This window comes from Echeneis naucrates, chromosome 9 (genome assembly GCF_900963305.1).
Source record: "Echeneis naucrates chromosome 9, fEcheNa1.1, whole genome shotgun sequence".
In the NCBI taxonomy this organism is placed as follows: Eukaryota; Metazoa; Chordata; class Actinopteri; order Carangiformes; family Echeneidae; genus Echeneis; species Echeneis naucrates.
The window spans coordinates 12,792,954-12,812,939 of NC_042519.1; the positions used below are offsets into that span (position 1 = coordinate 12,792,954).

Genomic DNA, 19,986 nt, shown 5'->3' on the forward strand with positions numbered 1-19,986 from the left:
ATCAGTCAGAAACCCCTCACACACATACACTTAGGACATGATTTCCACACTCACAGTCACTGTCAAGCAGAACCCAGAGACATCACCAATAACTGGTGGGACTGAATAATAAATGAGAAGAATTTGAAACTTTAGACAGAGAATAAAAAGACAAATCTGTGTGTAAGTGAGTGCTTTGCGTATGGGAGAGGAGAGTGTGTATGCAGGTTTTATATATGTGTGTGCGTGTGTGCGTGTGTGTGCGCATGTGTGTGCGCGCATGTGTGTGTGTGTGTGTGTGTGTGTGTGCGCGCGCGCGCGCGTGTGTGTGTGCGTGTGTGTGTGTTCGTGTGTGTGTGTGTGTGTGTGTGTGTGTGTGTGCGTGCATGTGTTAACATTAGAACTCCCATGTGTTTATTTCCCACAGTTCTGGTCTGTGGCGTCTCAGTCATCTCCACAGGCTTAAACACAAACTTTCCATCCATTTACAGCCTGAATGTGTATGTGCATACAAACGTGTGTAGCAAGTATATTAATCTACTTACTATTCGTAAATGAATGTGTGGATAATGTGTGGAATGTGTACATTACTGTGTATTTGGCCAACATCCATGACAAGAACACACTTATACAATACATACGAATGTGTGTAAGTTCCTGCTTTGTGTGCAAGTTTGTTTGTGTAAGTGTATGTGTGTTTACAGTTGTATGCGTCCCAGTGTCTCCTCTGTGTGATTAGCCTCCCATTAACGAAGTCACATATCACCCATCACTGGCTCCAGCTCTCCTCTGTACTATCTCACTGGACAAACATGGTGCTGTCTACACACACACACACACACACACACACACACACACACACACACACACACACACACACACACACACACACACACACACACACACACACACACACACACACACACACACACACACACACCATCTCATCCAATCATTAGGTACCTATTATTGCATATGATAATTGTCTCTATCGCAAAGCCATTTGGTAGAAAGTGGCATCCTGACATCCACAAATGACCTTAAATTAATTATTACTCTATTTTTCACTGCCACATTTAAAGTAACCAATTCATTTTTCTTTCTTTCTTTTTTTGTAAATACCTTTTTCTTTTATTTATTAGTTACTCAATGGAAAGGAAAGTGAACAAAGCAACACCGCGAAATCATTCACATCAAAATTTGGGTAAATGCAAATGAGGAGATGTGAGTGCATGGAAAACTCTAAACCCTTTTAGTCCCAGTGCAGTGTTACTGCTACAGCCAGCTCTGCTTGGCTCCACCTGTTATCTGTCCATCATTGCATTGTGTGTGTACAGCAACTCTCAGCACACACAATAATAGTATCACTGCTGTGAGCGGTATGGTCTTGAAAAAATGTTTGCGTTATTTGAAACACTGATCTCTGTCCCTGCATACATGATTTAGAGAATCTTAAAAACACTGCTTGTTCTGTGTTACAAAGAGACTCTCTACCTCACTCACATACACATAACTTCCCTGCTCCAGCTGTGTCTTAAGAAGTCAGGGCCAGACCGGTAATCTGACTGGATAGAAGTTACTGGATCTATATCCATTACAGGATGTAATACTCCTCAGTCCCAAACCTCACCTTCCACGTTGAGAGGTCATTTCAAGATTATTTTTTTCCCCTGTATTTTTCAGGCAAAGCACAAAGGGTCAAGCATGGCACATCAGGGAGTCATATTTACGGCAACATTTCGTCACTTAACCTTCCTGCCACCACATTGGGCTGTCAGGCTTGGTTTTGTTTACCATCCTACATTCAAAGACTCCCAGAGTGGCTAACCCTAACCCTAACCCTAAAAAAGGCAAAACGAAAGGTTTGAGTTTACTTCAGGACAAAAACAATTTGTCTTCAACTGCTTTCAGTAACACCTTACTTCTGAATTTCAGCTTTACAGCCAGAAGATCAGTCGTTCTAATGAGGTATCACTTTCAAGCAAGGGAGCTCAACACATCCTGTCAGTAAGCTTTGAGACTGAGCAGTACTTCAGTAGAGTGAGTCAGTTTTTATGCCTTTTGCCTCTCTTCTCTCAAAATGTCTCATTCAGCTTTCCATAAGGATGATAGTTTTGTCAGAGACTTCCTGAGAGCTGACTAATCCTATGAAGCCTCATCATTAGAGCCTCTGAATAGACTAAACGGAATACTTTTGAGGTGACACATCCATTTTCTTGCGAGTGACAATGAAATGTGAATAACAAATCTGAACCACCTGCATCTGGTCTCTTCTACAATGGGAGCACAGTGTTGAGTAAAGCTGTCCTTGTGTGAAGAAAATAAAGATTAGCTAGCGGAGTATTCAGTAACACACGCACATACAGAAAGGAATACAACACATACATTCACCAACAATTTAAAGAAAACTAAGAACCAGTCACTGCAAAATGCGATTTGTAGAGCAGTCCAGCTCATTCACAGTGTTTGGAGAACACAATGTCAAACCAAAAGGTGTGTGAGACGGATTATTTTGTCTAAAAATGGGTAGGTGTTTTATTCGGTTCGAACAAAACCTGAAATTCTGCAGAGAGCAACAGAGTCTCATTAGCGGGCAGTGACAAAAGCAAAGCAACTGGCAGAGCTTTGACTGTGAAAACTGATACAGCAGTGCTTATTTCCACCAAGGACAATGAAATGTAAGCTATCACGCTCGCTGCTCACTTCCCAGAACTCACATTGAAGGATGCAGCCTGGCGTAGGTGGAAGGTCACAGAAGATTGTTGCTTGTGTGCGTGTGATTTATACAGTTTGCATAAGTCAGTGCATTCCCTATGCTCTCGTTTCTCCTTGAGGAATAATGAATGCATCATCCTTCGTTTGAGGAGACAATGGTCCAGACATGCTGTAGGGCAAACTGTGACCTTCATACAGACACAACACTGAAACAGTCTTAAGCCTGTCATAACGCCAGTTCACCTGTGGCTATGGAACCAAGAAACACTAGCTGACCAGGTCTAGACGTTCATTCAGTCTTTGTTCAGAAGGGAGGGGAGAAGAAAAAGCTACAAACCAGAACGGTGAGTGAAATGCGGATAGCAGAAAGTTAGATACAGATTAATTGAAAAACTATATCTCTCGCTGCGAGCTCCATCCTTTTTTGCAAATAGTTTTTCAGCAAACAAATATTTGCCTGTTGAGTCAAAGCTGAATTTAGTGCCAGGGTAATCAATCATGTAAGTGTCGACCAATGAATGAGCCTGTCGCTGGTCCATTCAATCATCTACGTGTCAACAAATGAATGAACCTGTTGCTAACAGGCCTTAGGTATGATTCTGTTTGAATACAGTCCTCACCATTTGGGAGTGCTCATCTTGAATGGACCTGACTGAACACACACAAAAAATGACACACTCATTGTGTTGATAAACTCATTAGGTACTGGTCATTCTTTTAAAATGGGACTACAGGGATTTGGGGAAATGCTCTGATTCAGGTAAGTGACTGCTATAAAAACATTTCATCTTTTAACCAGTGAAGATTTCTCAATAAAAGTTATTTCAGTACTTCAAACATACAGTAGTCTACTCAAATATTTACAAAAAGCATTCTGCCAAGATTTGACATATATTAGAGATGGTGAACACCTGATCGACAACACTGCACATACATTTTATCTATGTCCAAACACACCAGTCAGTAATGCAGCAGTTCAAAGAACGAGAGAAACTGATAATGTAAAAATGGATAAAGGACATATAAATATACTTTCTCTGATATATAATAGTGATGCAATTTAATGTAAATGTAAAGCCAAATGACAAAAGAAAAAAATCTTGGTCGAGGTTCAACTTAATGTCAGTTTTCACATATGTCTCCTTTCTTGCCAGCTGTTCTGCAGCTTGTTGGACAGAGTAGTCAGTGTTACCATAAATCTGAAATATTCAGGCAATTTTTGTGGTTGACTCCATACGCACTCGTGCTAATGCTTAAATGTTACAAAATTAGTAAACAATACTCGTCACAAGGCTTGACTTTGAATTATAAACGGTGTCTGTAAGTGAAGAAAGCAAGAAAAAAGGGGGTAAACATGGACTCCATGGGAACGCCGACTCAGCCAGTGACAATGACAGGAAAGATGGATGAGAATGAGGGAATGACATACAGCCAGAGGTCGCAGGACGACCTCAGCACATAGCACATTGAGTATGAGGTATGAAACCTCGCTGGCTTAACTTCAGGGCTCCCAGCTGAAACAATCTCCAGTGACTTTAAATAGACCAACAATAAAGACAGAAGGAAAATATCTGCACACATTCACTCATAAGAACAACTACACCCCTTCATTGTAGACAACTTAAAACTCAATCAGTTCATTTTCTTCTTCCATTTTGTTGAATTTATGATTTAAAAAAATATCTATACAACTACTTTGCTGTGGTAAAACCGTTATGCAGGAGAGACAATAGAAGCACAGAGTCAAACCATAATGACACACGTCACAGCACTAAACATAACAGACTATTAAATCTGACATGTTCTCTCTCTTAACACCTCACCAATCACACTCCAGATACCAAACATGGTCACAGACAACGCGGCTGATGTGGCTGACGGTAACTGTTGCTTCATAACAATACATCTCCGTCTACTTTCAGTTAACTGTAACTGAACATACACGATTGAGTGTTAGAGCCACTAGACTTTCAGAATGAGTTAACTTGACAAAGTGCTCATATAAGATCTTACATTTTCTGAAGCAAATGTGTTCATATGTACATTTTTGTATAGTCAGAAAAAAAGCTTCCACTTCAAGAAATCATTTATTTGCTCTATTGATGATTTCACAAAAAGTATTTTGTGCTATTGTAATATTAGAAAATTATATCTTTCCCCAAATGTAAAAATCAAATTAGACATCCCTTACTAAAACTCAACATTAATGTTTGGGAAATATTAACCGTTTTAGGTGTAACATTTTGAAAGGCAACATACTGTTGTGATGGAGACTTGCATAAATAATACCCTGATGTAAAACAACCACATAGATGTCTTAGGTTTAGGATCATCACATTTGGAGCTAATGCCTACACCTTACCATCATTATGGGTTTCTTACAAACTACAGGCACTGCATACAGCTTAAAGCTGCACTTAAGGCTGCAGATTCAACTTACAAAACAACAGCAAAAGTAAAACCACTAACGTTGTTTGTAGTGAGACAAACAACAACTCTGAACAAAGTTTCCAAAGCATAAAAACAATATCTAACAAACATACGTTCAAGCACAGTGGAGGTCAAATGAAAACAGCAACGGGATGAGGTCAGCGGTGCATGGAGGAAAGTTTGCAGGAACTCACCGTGAGCTTGTGCGTGAAGAGAGAACAGTCCAAGCAGCAGCAGAGGACTCCGGCTCCAGAGACACAGAGAGAAACAGCACTTGAGCCTTCCTCCCTGCACTGGCATGGTAGAGTCTGCCGCTCCGCTCCTCTCTTCAGTGCACTCCACACTCCACAGGGTCCACCACTCACACTGCCTCTTCCTATGAAAAGTGTGTGCGTATGTGCCAGAGTGAGAGAGAGAGAGAGAGAGAGAGAGAGAGTGAGAGGTGGGGGAGTACGAGGCATGCAAACTCCTGTGTGTGCGTGTGTGTTTCCACCACAACGTGAGAAAGTCCACACCACACTAAACACACCAGCAGCAGCAGTTGCAATTGATTGTCCTCCAACCCGGTCTGACAGTAGCAGCCCAGCTGAGCGAAAGACGCAGAGAGGCAAAAAGGGGGGAGGTCTACTCCACTTGTCTAGTAGGGAGGGCTGACCCGCTCACACACGCACACACACGGAAGGAGGCCATGGGTGGAAAGAAACGGGGGCAGGGAGCAGACAGGAGCAAGATGGGGTTTGTAAAAAAGCAGGAGGGTGAGGAGGATATTGGAAATAGGATGTGTGGGATTCGGCAACATTAACAGCTTAGAGATAACTGTGCCCACTTTTCATTTTCAGCATCAACTCCGTGGGAGAAATGGTACATCAAACAAGCTTTTGAGCAGTGAAACGTTACTGATAGACTGTAGATAAACAGGCAGCAAAACCATCAAATAGCTAAACTGACAAGCCAATCAGATGTGACTAAATTAACACCCAGTCGTTTGTCCAATTGAACATCACATGCAATCACTGTTAGTCATTTGTGCATGGGAAACCTCAGTGTGCATATCTGAGCAGTATATGCTCAGTAAATTTATGAGAAGCTCTTCAACAGAGTAACAGCCGACAGTGCAAACCCTAAAAAGACCGTGTGCATACCCTCACCAGCAGCCCAAAGTGGCAAAGTAATTAAGAGCAAGGGCCTACTTCAAGTATGCTAAACAGAGTGGAGTTCAATTGTTCGCTGTGATACACAAGAAGGCCAAATTGCAGTGTACTTAACATATCCTCATAGCTAAGGTTTTAAGTAAGGTACTGACCTAAAGCCTCAGCCTGAGAGAAGACCTGGAACAGACCCATGCAAAGCAATATTCAAGTCAAACTGTACCCAAAGTTTGGTTGATCTAATTGAGACCTGATCATTTCTACTTTGAGAAAGAGAAATTAAACAAAAAAACTGAAAACTTGGATTCTAAAATAAAAACTCTGAAAATCTACTCCTAACACTGTGCTATTAGGGGAGCAGGTAGCTGGCAGACATACATTGAAAGAGCTGTTAGAGGGAGCATCAGCCAAGCTTTTATACTAATAAATAAATGGGTTGAGACACTCTAATAGACCATTTCCTTCTCAGAGCTATCCTTTTGCCTGTAAGGCATTTACTCAAGACTAAACTTTGTATGTGCTGAGAACACTTTGCTTTTAGCAAAAAGCATTACAGACCTAAACAGCTAAACATGAGGAGTCATTTTTCCCCATCACATAATTGTGATTTTTGAAATTTGAGGTTAGACAGGAAAACCCGTTTTTGTCTTCACGTTAATCTGTCTCATTTGTAGCTGTCGCTGTTCTTTGCACTACATTTCTTTCTCACACTCGTTTGCGTTGTTCATTAGTGACAAACAATGAGCGCCCTGGCTGTCTCGCTCCTCCATGAGAAGAAAAATCACTTCATAAATAAACAGTACTCCCCGGGTCCTGCCCTATTCTTCTGTCTGCCCTCCTCTGTGAAGCCCCTTTCCCACATGAACTTTAATGTAACAGGACTGCGACAACCCAACACCCTTAATGGACAGAAAAAAGAACTACAGCACCTAAGGTAAAAATATACATGAGCTGATGAGTTTGTCACCAAGTCAGCATTAAGCCAACATCGCATCAAAATGGAAATCAATTAGTGAATGTGAAGGCCGTGCCGACACCCACACAGTGCACCAAAGGGCATGGTAGTAGCTCTTTCCATCCACTTCCTTTATTTTTTTAACATGGCACTCAAAATTCATAGAAGTAAATCAAAAAATACACATACATTTTATGCTGTCGTTCCTGGTGCTTGTTGCTTGAGTTGTCTGTCTGATCTGATTTGAATGGTATTACCAATTTGACAGTACCAACTTCCTCTGGTTTACTGTTTGATAATTTTTATGTTATATAACACCATAAAGACTTTTTTTTTTTAGGTTAGCTTTCTTTCTGTCACACTGACCTTTTTGGGGGCATCAGCAGTTTTTTGTTTGTTTGTAAATAATGAAATGAATCTTTTGAGAAGACACCTGTGTCTGGCCATTCGTCTCAGTTCCTGATCAAGAATTGTTCCTTTCAGGAACAACAGTATGACAGTATGAACACTGAAAATTGCATTTATTTTTTTCTCTGCTCTCTTACTCTCAGCCATCCCTGTTGTCATTCCTATATCCCACATTTTTTTACTAACTTAACAGCCCTCCCCCGCTGCTACTTTTCCCACTCCCCTCCTCCAGTGAACCAGAATGTCATTTCAAGCATGTCTAACCCCGGGAAGCCTTTTAAAAACTGTGACAGCATTTGCCCCCAATCCCCACTAGCTGAGACACCGTGTGTGTGTGTGTGTGTGTGTGTGTTCGAGGGAGAGGGAGAAAGAGATTAATGAATGTCTACAGTGATTTTCTGGAAGATAGGATATCATGTGCAGATTGAGGAATGACCCATTTAAAATCAGTTACTTTCAGGTATTGTAAGTTGCTCCCCCACATTCACACACACTTGCTAGTCTTGCATAGTGTCACCCTCATGCTGGGTCTATGATGAATGGCTGAGGCTGTCAGAAGTGAAGGATGAGCAGTAAAACTGAAAGAGAAAGAGTAAAGAAACATTTGCTGACAAGAAAAACAAAAGGAGATCAGAGAAGAATGACGATTGAGGTGGCTTATGGGAGAAGACCAGGGATAATAAAGGAGATGGTGACCTTTTGGGGAGAGGGAGCTCAAAGAGGGGATGGCGGGGGGTGGACAAAGTGATGGACAGCAGGCTTCAGCAAGAAATACAAGGAGGCCATAATAATGCACGTTTCTAGTTTAGGCCAAAAATAAAGTTGTTCAGGAATTTGAATCTGAAGCAGATGGCTCAATGTTTTCAGAATATGTCTGTTTTTCATATGCTAATTCTATTCAAACTGCCTTTACGCATTCAGATGACGTTTCTCAAACAGTGCTGGGGGTCACTGTGCTCTAGTCAGCATTCACTCACTCATCACTTTTGACATGCTGTCATAACACAACAACTTCACATGTCAACAGCTTTCAGTGTCAACACTTAGAGGAAAGCAGCACTTGCTTTGAGCAGAAGCTAAATGTGGTCAATAGAGTGTCTAAGTATTAATAAAAAAATTTACTTCCTGATCTGTCAACTACATAAACAAATTTGAGAAGTGCATCATCAGCAAAATGCAACCTTCAAGACCAATGAAATGATCCGCATTTTAAAAACACAGAAAATAGAATCAATGGAAAATGTTCAAAACCTTTAAAGACTCCAGAGGAAGCTGCTCCAGGTCTGTGATCCTGCGACTCCCGAACTGTTAAGAGAAGGCTTGCCAGATCCCTGTTGCTCACTCCTCATTTGAACCCAAGGCTGACAGTCTGCGGTCGAATTGCATTGTGGGTGATGTTGGCTTTGACAAGGAAAGGAAATGTGTGGATAAGTATCAGTGATTCAGCTGTAGTGATTTCTGAAACTTCTGAAAGTGTCAAGTCCAACTCCAACACAATTGTATCACCTTTTTTTAAACTGACATAATATGTGGTTTTTAGTGGATAGCGATAATGTAATGTGACACACTGTCAAGGGAAACTACTGCTGTTTCTTTGTGTGACTATTGAAATACTTTAAATGTTAACTGTTTCTTTTTTCTTTTAATTACTTTTTCTAACCACAGTAACTTGTAGTTACATGGATTTGACAGTTTCCAAACTGTAAATGTACTTGACACAGTTGTCGCTTTAGATAAAGAAATATTTGTTATTCAAATACATGGTATTTGCTTTGGGATTTCTAACTGCGCCAAAGGATTATAAAACCACCTTACCTTTTCCAGCTTCACTTTCAGATGTATTTATCCCTTATTTGGTGTGTGAGCCGACTAACAGATAGGGGGTTAGGGTTTAGATTCAGTCCATTTTAGAGAAACACCTCTGTGGCTCAGCAGCCACATCTGATAATCCCAATCCATTCATTTCATTGTGTCTTTAAACTAACAAGCAGTTTAACATAATCTGCTTCAAATCTGTCCATTCACTCCTATTCACTGATGCATTTACATAACAATCTGTTCTGCCTCAATTATTTGTGATGGGAAGACACATAGAATGAAGAATGCCTGCCTGGGTTTCCTTCGTGTACTCCGGTTTCCTCCCACCATCCAATGAAAAGACCTGCATGTTTGGGGTAACTGGTGACTCTAAATTGTCCATAGGTCCGAGTGCAAGTGGTTGTTTGCTCTGTCTGTGTGTTGGCCCTGTGATGGACTGGTGACCTGTCCAGGGTGACCCCTCCCTCACCCAGTGTGAGCTGGGATTGGCTCCAACATCCCCCGTGACCCGGGTATGGATAAGTGGTGGAAGATGAATGAATGAATTGAACGCTGTTAAAAATTACCAGCATTTCACAATAATTAGCAGTATTATTTTACAGTAACTTTTGTAGGTAAGTCTCCCAGTAATATCCCAATGAATACCTAAAAAAAAACAAACTACAGCATCCTTGGATTTTACAGCATTTAACTGTTATTTTACTGTTATATCACAACAATGTCTGTAATGTCTCAGCACTGAACCTGAAGTCGCCATTTCTGATTTCTCTTCTGGGTTGAATGGAGAAGGTGAGTTACCTGCATAACGTCTGTTTGCAATACACCCATGTTATTTTCAATGATATTAATATTTACTTCCAAATTAACGTTTATCACATGGCACAGTTCATATTTTGTTAGCAAGTTCCCGATATTGTCGTACGTTTTCTCACAGTATTTGCTAATAGTGATAGCTGTCTTTTTCAGCTATCCGGTCAGCTAGCTTAGCTAGCTAGTTACTGGAGATGCGACAGGGCCTCGAATACTTGGCGAACAGAAGCTACCTAGCGATGGAAAGCAAATATATACAGATTTCATGTTTTTTTTTTACAACATGAAAAAGGCATAAAACTGCACTTATTGGGCTGGCTGCAGTCTTCAGTGGTCAAGCATGTGATGATGAGCACAGAAAAAGGGCTTGATATGCACAGATGTTAAGTGTTACCTCCTAACGACAGTAAACCTCAACATTTGGTCCTCTGACTGAGGCTTTCAGCTGCAAACACATCTCATGAAATAACCCAGGGAACCCTGTGTAGAGAAATGTGGAAAACAGTGACAGAGAAGACATCTATCACATCCACCTCTGACCTCAACATTGATTTGTTCTATATTGACCTTTAACCCCTGGAAAATATCCCTCTGCACCACTTCTGGTGAATTATTTCTCCCAAAAAAAGGTAAGGACGATTGAAAAAAGGAAGTAAAAATAATCAATGCAGTCAAAAGATTAATTATTCAAAACATGGATTCATTGACAAAAATACATCTCCTCTATAAATAGTTTTTTTTATAATCTTTAATTTCCTGAAATTTCATTTATTTAAATATGCTTTGGTAATGAAACATGAGCTTCTCTCTTTCACTCATACAAACATGCAGTCAGTGCTAGATGTCACACCATTTGAACCTAATGAAGGCCTAATGTCAGACTGGGAATGACTTTTACAGCTTGTTATTGTCATTGTGAAACCACTCACTGTATCACTTTACAACTGCCATAAACTTATTAACGGGAACAGTTGTGGTTAGGGTGGGGCACGACTGAACTGAGAACGATCAGAAACCCTCCCCTGTAATCATTATATCATAAATATTTCAATTGTTGGTCATATATCAAACAGATATATTATGGCAACAAAAAAATTTAGATTAACAAAATGCAAAAAAAAAAAAAAAAAAAAAAAAAAAAAAAGGTTCAGAATTACCTCAAGCAATTATTGTGTCAAATTAAAAATGGAAAGGGTGTATGTCAATATTTTAGAAAATAGAAAAGTAGAGTCTTTTTCAGTCTAGAAGAAGTCAAATCAGTTTGGCCCAGTGAGGAAAAGGGCTTAGGGTTCTTAAAGACGGAAATGTTTTGACCAAAAGGGTGGAATGTGAAAAATGTCTTGTTGAAGAAACAGAACAGTGTGGAAAAGAGAGAAGATCTGCGTGGCTACTACTTCCTGAGTGGGAGCTGAGAGAGAACGAGCTGTCTTACCTGCTATGTGACATCTTTGTGTGCCTACTTTTCTGATTCATGAATCTCAAACAGCTTACCAAAAGACTGAGGATCACGATCCACAGCCACCCACTTACATTTATTATGTTCTACCACAATGATCAGTCCCTGCCTGTCTTTCCATCTGCTGCATTAACTATCTGTGACAGCTTTGCCTGGAATTTGCTTTGGGAATTGTGTTTATCTGGTTACCTGTCACACATAAAACACTGCTGATTGGATTCCTGACACAATTTAAAGCAATTGTGCATCTCAGCCCTTCATTCAGGCATTTTGAAAACTGACTGAACCTGACTTGTGGAATTAAGGCGGTAAAGTGATTTTTATTTTATTTTTTCAATTTGGCCTCCTGATGGTATAGAAAGATTGTTGTCTTGTTTGATCCAGAGAAACTTGGCATTGACTTAGAGATAATTGTGTTTATTTACTTTAAACATCACATTTTAGCCTTGTCTAAACATAATCCCAGACAGGATTATGGCAGCAAAAACACAGGTCCTGTGCAGACATGCATGTATCTTCAGTGATGCCGTCACAAGTGGACAGCTCTCAGTGTGTCTATTCACACCTGGTTTTTAAATCAGTCTCCACATGTGTCTCCAGTGACCACTTGTGACTGGATCTCACTTCCCAGCTTCAGATACAAATAAACAGGTATGTGGTGTTGTTTTTAGCCAACCCAACAGTCTGGCCAATTGTCAGCATGCTTGTGTGTATGTGTGCTAGCAAGAGGGAGCATGAGAGCTGAATGAATCAAACTCTATGATATAATCTGGTTCTAGCCAAGTAAAAATATTTTTGCTTCATTATGAAACTGCAGCAGAAGACAAGAGTTAATGAGATGTACCTTGAATGTGTTCACAGAGCTAAGAGTGCGGCCACTCCAAATGACCACCTTCAGATTGGATCTCAAATGCATCCAGAGTGGGTGGGCTCGCTCACTGTAAAGATGAATAGTATTGCGATCACAATTTATTTATTAATCCCCAGAAGAGTCACTGTGAGCACAGTTCAAACCTCATTGGTGAAACTCCACAACCACTCAGCAATGGCAGCTGGAGTATCAAACCAAAAAAATCAAAAAGCTAAACTTCTGTGTTTAAAATATGGATAAAGTACTGCATGGACTGTTATTTAATAATGGCAAACTGTGAGGATGCCTAATATTTCTGTACTGACTTGCATCAAAAGGTTCAACAACAGTTCAAAGCTGTGGAGGAGGCACATGCCTGTCATGAGGCAAAATAATTAAGTCCAGTGTTGTTTTTGTTGAGCAGTTGCTCTGACAGATTGGAGCTGCAGCCTTTCAGAGATTATAAACTAGTGGTTACCCATTAGCCATGAAAAGAAGCAATAACTGTCTTTTAGATGTGCACTAAATAATCGAAATAATTCAAATTTTCAGCGTTACATACTGTCTTGTCTTGTTCAACACTTCAAGTGATGCCACGGGACACAGATTTACAAGCATGGGGCCCAGGCAGTTCTAATTTACAGTCCAAATTTACTGGTTCAGATTAACTCAGTTTTTGCTCTGCTATATGGGGAGGACCACCTAAAGTGGGAGCTTACGCAAATAAAAGAGCTGCACGTGTTTCCACAGCCAATGACAACTGTTCCTACAGCCAAGAATAGCGCAGCCCAATAAAACCTTTCTGTTCTATTCACTGTTGCTTTCTCCCAGTCCCCCTCTCTTTTCTGTCTCTCATACATTCACACCTGCAAAGCACAGTGCCTTCTATTCCTACACAGGCCTGCTGGCTGGTGTGTGTGGAGATTAGTAATATCACAGATCTATCACAGACTTATTTCATTATCAACTTATTTTTATGGCCTTGTGGAAAAAGTAACATTTTGAATGAGATTATTAACTGAAGAGGAGAGGTCCTGTTGGGCAGCACGGCGGCGTAGTCCTTTCTATGCGGAGTTTGCATGTTCTCCCTGTGTCTGCGTGGGTTTCCTCCCACCGTCCAAAGACATGCATAGGTTATAGGTTAACTGGTGACGTCAAATTGACCGTAGGTGTGAATGTGAGCGTGAGTGGTTGTTTGTCTGTGTCCTTGTGTGTTGGCCCTGCGATGGAGACCTGTCCATGGGTTAGCTGGGATTGGCTCCAGCAGCCCCGCGACCCGGATACGGATGAAGATGAGTGAGTGAGTGAGAGGTCCTGTTATGGTGGCTGTGGGCCAAACAGGGTCATGGAGTTGACCTACAAACCGCCTGTGACCCCTACACCTGCATGAACACATGGATTCACACTGATACAAAAGGCACATACTCCAACACAGACACCAAATTCACACATCATTGCCCACAAACCAGCTCCCCTTGATTTACCAAAGGGCCACAGTTTGACCAACCAATAATACCATCTGTTGGGCAAAACACTAGTGCTTTGTAATGGTTCTGTTTCACAGACTTTACCCAACAATCAGATACATACTGCCAGGAACTGAAAAGGACCTTTTACTGAATACTTCAAAGGGGAGCGATCTGAGAAAGGTTAGAGGTGAAGGCCAGGATGAAGGGAGAGGAAAAGTATGTGATTTGATTAAAACAACTACTGTAATGTGGATTAAAGAGGGGAAAAATAGTACTGTAATTTTGCAGTACATTTTAAGTGATTTATGTCAAATAATGATTCTTAATAAAGATCCCCATAAAGATATTCATACTGCATATGAAATTATTTTTCATACCAAAATTCAGTTGCCTTTTGCAGTTTCCTTTTATAAAGTTGGATTAATTCCAGATTCTTAATTAAATTTAATGTTGAAAATAGTCTCTGCTACTACCCATTTCTCAGCAGTAATCAGTGATTCCTTTTTTTTTTTTTTTTTTTTGAAATTTGACATTTGAAACACGATCCAAGTAATGTCCTGTTATTTTTATATTGGAGGATTGGCTTGATTGCTAAGTGCCTCCACATTCAGGTGGAGAAAAAGTCTGAGGCTTTGGAGTATGGTGCAGAGGCTTGAGCTGTGGGCCTGGCTTCTCATGGGTGGGTCTCTAGTTTGTTTGTTTGTTTGTTTGTTGGAATTGCTTAAATGAGCTATTAGTTAGTGTTTTCATTGCTACATTCGCAACTGTTAACGCTGACGTACTTACTAGCCTTTTGCTTGACTGTTGTTTTGTTTACTTCTTTTCTTCAGGGCAAGCTGGATGCTATAGTATAAAAAAGTGACAATCAAACATTTGATGGTAAATGTGTAACATTTGGATTAATAGCACAAACTTTGCTTTAGCTGCTTTAAACACACTTTGACACATTGGGGTTGAGCAATGAAAGAAAATAATGCCTTATTGTCTGTGCATGTTAAACATACAATAAAATTGCTTCTCTCTTTTAAAAACATTTCAAACACACCCTCACGCAGACATATGATTTCTGTGAGAACTATTGGTTAGTGAGAACCATGTGCACCACCATATTGGATATTTTCCCATCCCAAAGTAATAAAGCATTGCTAACAATTAATTAGAAAAGCAATGGAATCACTCTGATTACAGTTTTCTAATAATTTGCACACTAACTTCCTTATAACACCATCGGAAATGCATGAAAAGTATGCCTGACGGTGCGTCTTTACTGACTTCTTGCAGAATGTACAACTTAAGTTTCTGATGTTAACAAAGTTGGGCAGGAAGGAGGGACAACGTGACACACAGAGAGAGGACCGAGCTGGGCAGGAATTGAGTTGGAAGGGGGGAGGTGATAGGAGCAAAGCAGGGTGTCGGAAGGGTGGCGGGGGGGCATGGGGGTCTACTAGGGGTGAGTGGCGCAGTGGGATAAGAGCGTGGGGAGTTCATGCCCCCGCCAGGCCCTTTTCGCACTGCATAAACAAAGAGATTACAGTGAGAAGGGGCTCCGTGCCGCTAACAAGTAGGAGTACCACACACTCATTTAAACACAGACACACACCCACACATAGTCACATATATCCAGAATCATACATGCACATACTGGCATGCCCATGCACACGCACACACACACACACACACACACCAAGCATACATATATACACAAACATGAAAAGAAGCAAACAAAAATGAATTCACGAACAAAAACTGAGCACAATAAACTGACACACACAACTAACAAGAAGCATCACAACATAGTGGCGCCACCTGTCTCCTCTTCAGCAATTAATGAGCTCCCGGCTCCTGGGATGCTACAACGAGGTGGCAATTAGCAGAGAAAAGAAAGGGGGAGTCTGAAATGAGGGAGAAAAACAGATGACAGGAGGGGGGTAATGGGCTAGGAGGAAGGAAAGGGGGAAAGAGGAAGGATTAAGAGAGTCAAACAGAAAAAGAGAAATTGGCAAATTAAAATCAGACATGAGAAACAGTTACATTCACAAACTAAAGGGGAGGAGGGGGAGAGCAATGTTCAGAAAGACTGATAAAATCCCAATTTACCACAGGCAGCCAGAAAAATTTTCATAGTCCAGATTATTACTTTAATTTCTTTGTTTAGTTCACACATATTATTAAATTTCCAAGGAGTGTTTGTTGATTCCATCAGAGCATAAATCCTAAATTGATAGGAGATGGCTGTTGAATGACCAAACCATTAATTTAATGGTTAATGATTGTTAAATCAATCCACAAGGAACAGATGGGAAATTTGATGAATGAATAATATGCATGGAGGAAATTAAATAAATTCAGAGAAATATTGAATAAATATAACATAGATTTACATCTAATGGAAACATATTTATGTTTTCATCGATTATGACTCCTTTCCTGCTCTCTGGCATTCTGTCCTTCATTGAATTTATGTTTCCTGTTTGTCTTCAATACGTGCACACCCATAAACATAGATCATTTTGTTTGCCACCTGATGATAGGCAGTCATTTGTCCTGCATGTTATCAAACCCAATGACCCCAGGACCTAAATACAGAACAAGGACTGAAAGGCCGGAAGGCACGCAATACGGTGTCACAGGGTCACAGTGACTGCACACGCAGACACATGCACAAAAGATAAAGCAGCTCTAAAAAGTTTACATTTCCTCACTATACAAAGGAAACTACACTACACTGATATTACGGTAGTGGACAAAGTGACGAGCACTGTTGTTAACCCGCATGCACTTGAGGTTCAATGAACAAGTGCATGAGCAGAGTGAACAAGTTAATGAGAAAAATAAACACCAGGACTGGCTTTCAAATTGTTGATCCCTAGATTTTTTACAATAATTGAGCATTTAAGTCACCAGCTACTTACAGTTGGCAGAATTGGTTTTTACATCCAATCTGAACAAAGTTGCAGATTTAAGAATTAACTCCACGAGTCGATCTGAAGCTCCTTTCAGTCAGTTTTCTATACAGAGATTTTATGTAATACCATCCACTCAAGTGGACAAGTGTAGATTGTTTACATTTAGTTTGAAGCTACTTTTTCAGACATTCTAGCTTGTAAAAAATGGATCTGCTTTGTTTTCTCTTTTCAGCGCATTTGTCACTGCACTTGTTGAAAACTTGAAGGAAAAGAAACCTTAATCTTAATCTTAAATGTTCCATGTTTGTGTTGCCCAGCCAAATACATCGCACATTTTGATGCATTATAAAAGAGAAAAGAAAGACAGAAAGGCAAAAGAAGACACAGGGAGCACACACATACACACATTTGCATGCCCACACTCTATCCAACCCCCGCCATGTTCACACACACACACCCGACACATGGGGCAGGTGTGGGGTCAGTGTTAGGGTCAGTAGCCTCGGTCCAGCTCCCAAATATAGAGCATCCTCTATTCAGGGATTTTTAAGTTCACCAGTAGTTCTCGTATGACCACCACCCACCCTTTATGCTGTGAGAGAAACAGACATACCTAATACACAAAAAATGCATTCATTTATCCATAGACTCACATCCACACCACTCCAGCACAAGTATTCACACTCATGCGTTGCATGCATGCATGTGGCCAGAGGCTAGAACCCACACACACACCACTGTTGTACTCCGGTACCCTAAAAAATCATTAAGATCTCTATCATCCTGCAATCTGAAAACATGAATACTAATTTTCTCTAACCCCCCCCCCCAGGCCTTCACCCATACCAACTTTTTTTGTGTTTCTCCTTTCCTGACTCTCACCATCTCCATCTCTTAGAAGACATTATTCACAGAGTCTATTCACTGTGTAACAGAGGATCTCTTCTATGGCTGAAACATAAGACTGACACTCTGACCCTTCAGGGTGACCTTTGCACTCCAAGCTAACGGCTCTGACACATAGTAATATGCGTGTGTGTGTGTGTGTGCATTTGATCTGGAAGGAAACCACAAACCAATGGTCTTTACCCCTGCTGGCTGTGTGGTCAGTGTGTGTATGTATGTGTCCTACCTGTGAAAATAAAAGTAAAGATTTCAACACTGCACCACAATGAAGAAAGGAACCTATTGACCAAAAACATGTATCCACCTCAGCTTTAGAGTTAAAGCCTTAATTACATTTTAATAAAATCCTTAAAGCTGTAAAATTCATCATAACTCATAAATGAGAATATACAAAGTTAAAACTAGTTCCTAATTTGTTCAAACAATGTCAGAATTTATTCACATTTTCAAATTGGTGCAGGGAATCCGAATGAGAAACAAATGACCTGAGCAAATCATTTGATCTGAACATCAATCCCACATCTGCTGAACAAATGGCACTGAGACAGTTTTTTTTTTTTCTTTAAATCACATGCTGAAGAACACTGTCTGAGTGTTTGAGTTCCTGATTGGCACAGCATGTGGTTGAAGAGGCTATTGTTAAAATGAAAATTACCCTGTGAACTTTATAGTTTGCCTTTGCTTTATCAGTCATGCAAACTGCTAAAATACCATACATATTTAACATCAAGCATAATGGTGCTGTGCTGTTGGTGATGGAAAACCAAGAAAATATCTATGAAGTAGTTACACATAGTTAACAGATAGTTACTAGTAGCTGTGATACTTGGTTACTTGGTTGTGTGTGAGAACAGACACACAAACATGACCAATTGTGTTAAGAAAAGCCAAATTTAATTTCCCTCTTACTGGAAACGCATGTCTGTGCAGAGGTTCTGCATGCGCCATTTAATCGGATTGTGTGTGTGTGTGTTGACGTATGTATCTAAATGTATGCATGCATTTTGAGTATTACTTAAATTGTTAGAAAATTTGTACAGCATTGCGTAAATCAAAACCTCTTATTAACGCAACATGATGGTCATTCATATGGAGCGTACGGTGATGTATTCACAGATATTTTTACGTTGTACGCACTCTTCTCCTCTCTGCATCAGTGCAGCACAAAAATCTTTTGTTGGGCTGTTTGACAAAATGTTAACTCTCTTGTGCGCACACATGTCATCATCCCATGATCTGGGTGCTCTTTTTTATAAGTCCCTGAACTAGTATTCAAAAACTTGGTTTTGTACCAGCACATATGTGCAGTGGCTAAATTAATAGCAGCTTTCATCTTCACTTTTCATGCATCATGTTCAGCTTATTTGTTTAAATCTATATGTAAAACTAAAGCTGCTTCCACTCAAAATCATACTAAATACAAAAAGATTTTAGGCGCACCTTTAAATAATTTTGAACAAATAAATAACTTCATGTTTGACAGTTTTATTTGCTCTTCGTGACATCACGAGGTCAAGGTCGGACAAGGGGAACATGGAGTTGAATTTATTAAAATATCAACAGCGGTGCAAGCCATTCACTGTAACTCAATCTAGTGATTACTCCCTGAAGTGCACACAAGGACCCCTGACATGTCTTTCATTGGTTTTGTGAATCTGCTTGTGCACTGAAGGTATACTAATGCATCTGTACAGATTAGTACTAATGACGTTTGTGCTTTAAGTGGAACTGAATGTTGCTATGCACCACAAAATTATAGCATCACCTACGTAAACTAGAAAATGTCCCTATTTTCACATTTTCATTGACACTTTACCCTGAAGGACCAAGACTGCACTTTCGATAGATGTTACATGATAATGGCAGGCAAGTAAAAACCTTGTAATGTGAAGTATGAAGTGTGTTAATAGATCTTGTGTCACGGTGATGAAGATCTGTGTGAGAACAGTGTCAAATTAGCGAAACTCGTCTGTGGACAGTCAGCTTGGTACACTGTCTTTTCAGTTTAATTTCACAGTGTGTTTGTGTGTGTATTTGTGTTTTTAGAGACTGAGCTTCTTGTTGAAACATTATTAGGTATTCCAGACGATCAGCCTGTGACATTTAATAAGAAGTTCCTGTCCTGTAAAATGCCTG

At 40.2% G+C, this 19,986-nt stretch overlaps 1 protein-coding gene across 18 annotated transcripts in view; it reads right to left on the bottom strand.

Moving 5' to 3' along the window:
• The window catches only part of bmpr1ba (bone morphogenetic protein receptor, type IBa), a 60,888-nt gene that overhangs the window by 15,383 nt on the left and 25,519 nt on the right, over positions 1–19,986 (bottom strand). For 2 of the 18 annotated variants that reach the window (XM_029509957.1, XM_029509953.1), the window contains exons 2-5: positions 14,825–14,881; positions 8,887–9,036; positions 8,130–8,213; positions 5,319–5,500 (exon numbers count right to left, since the gene is read on the bottom strand). In XM_029509957.1, coding sequence (XP_029365817.1) covers positions 5,319–5,500; positions 8,130–8,158 — 211 coding nt within the window. In that variant the 5' untranslated portion in view covers positions 8,159–8,213; positions 8,887–9,036; positions 14,825–14,881. Of the gene's footprint in view, positions 1–5,318; positions 5,501–5,653; positions 5,691–8,127; positions 8,214–8,886; positions 10,744–12,563; positions 13,704–14,820; positions 14,882–19,986 lie in introns of those variants that run through there. The other 16 variants (XM_029509958.1, XM_029509959.1, XM_029509964.1 and 13 more) reach the window with 14 other exon arrangements.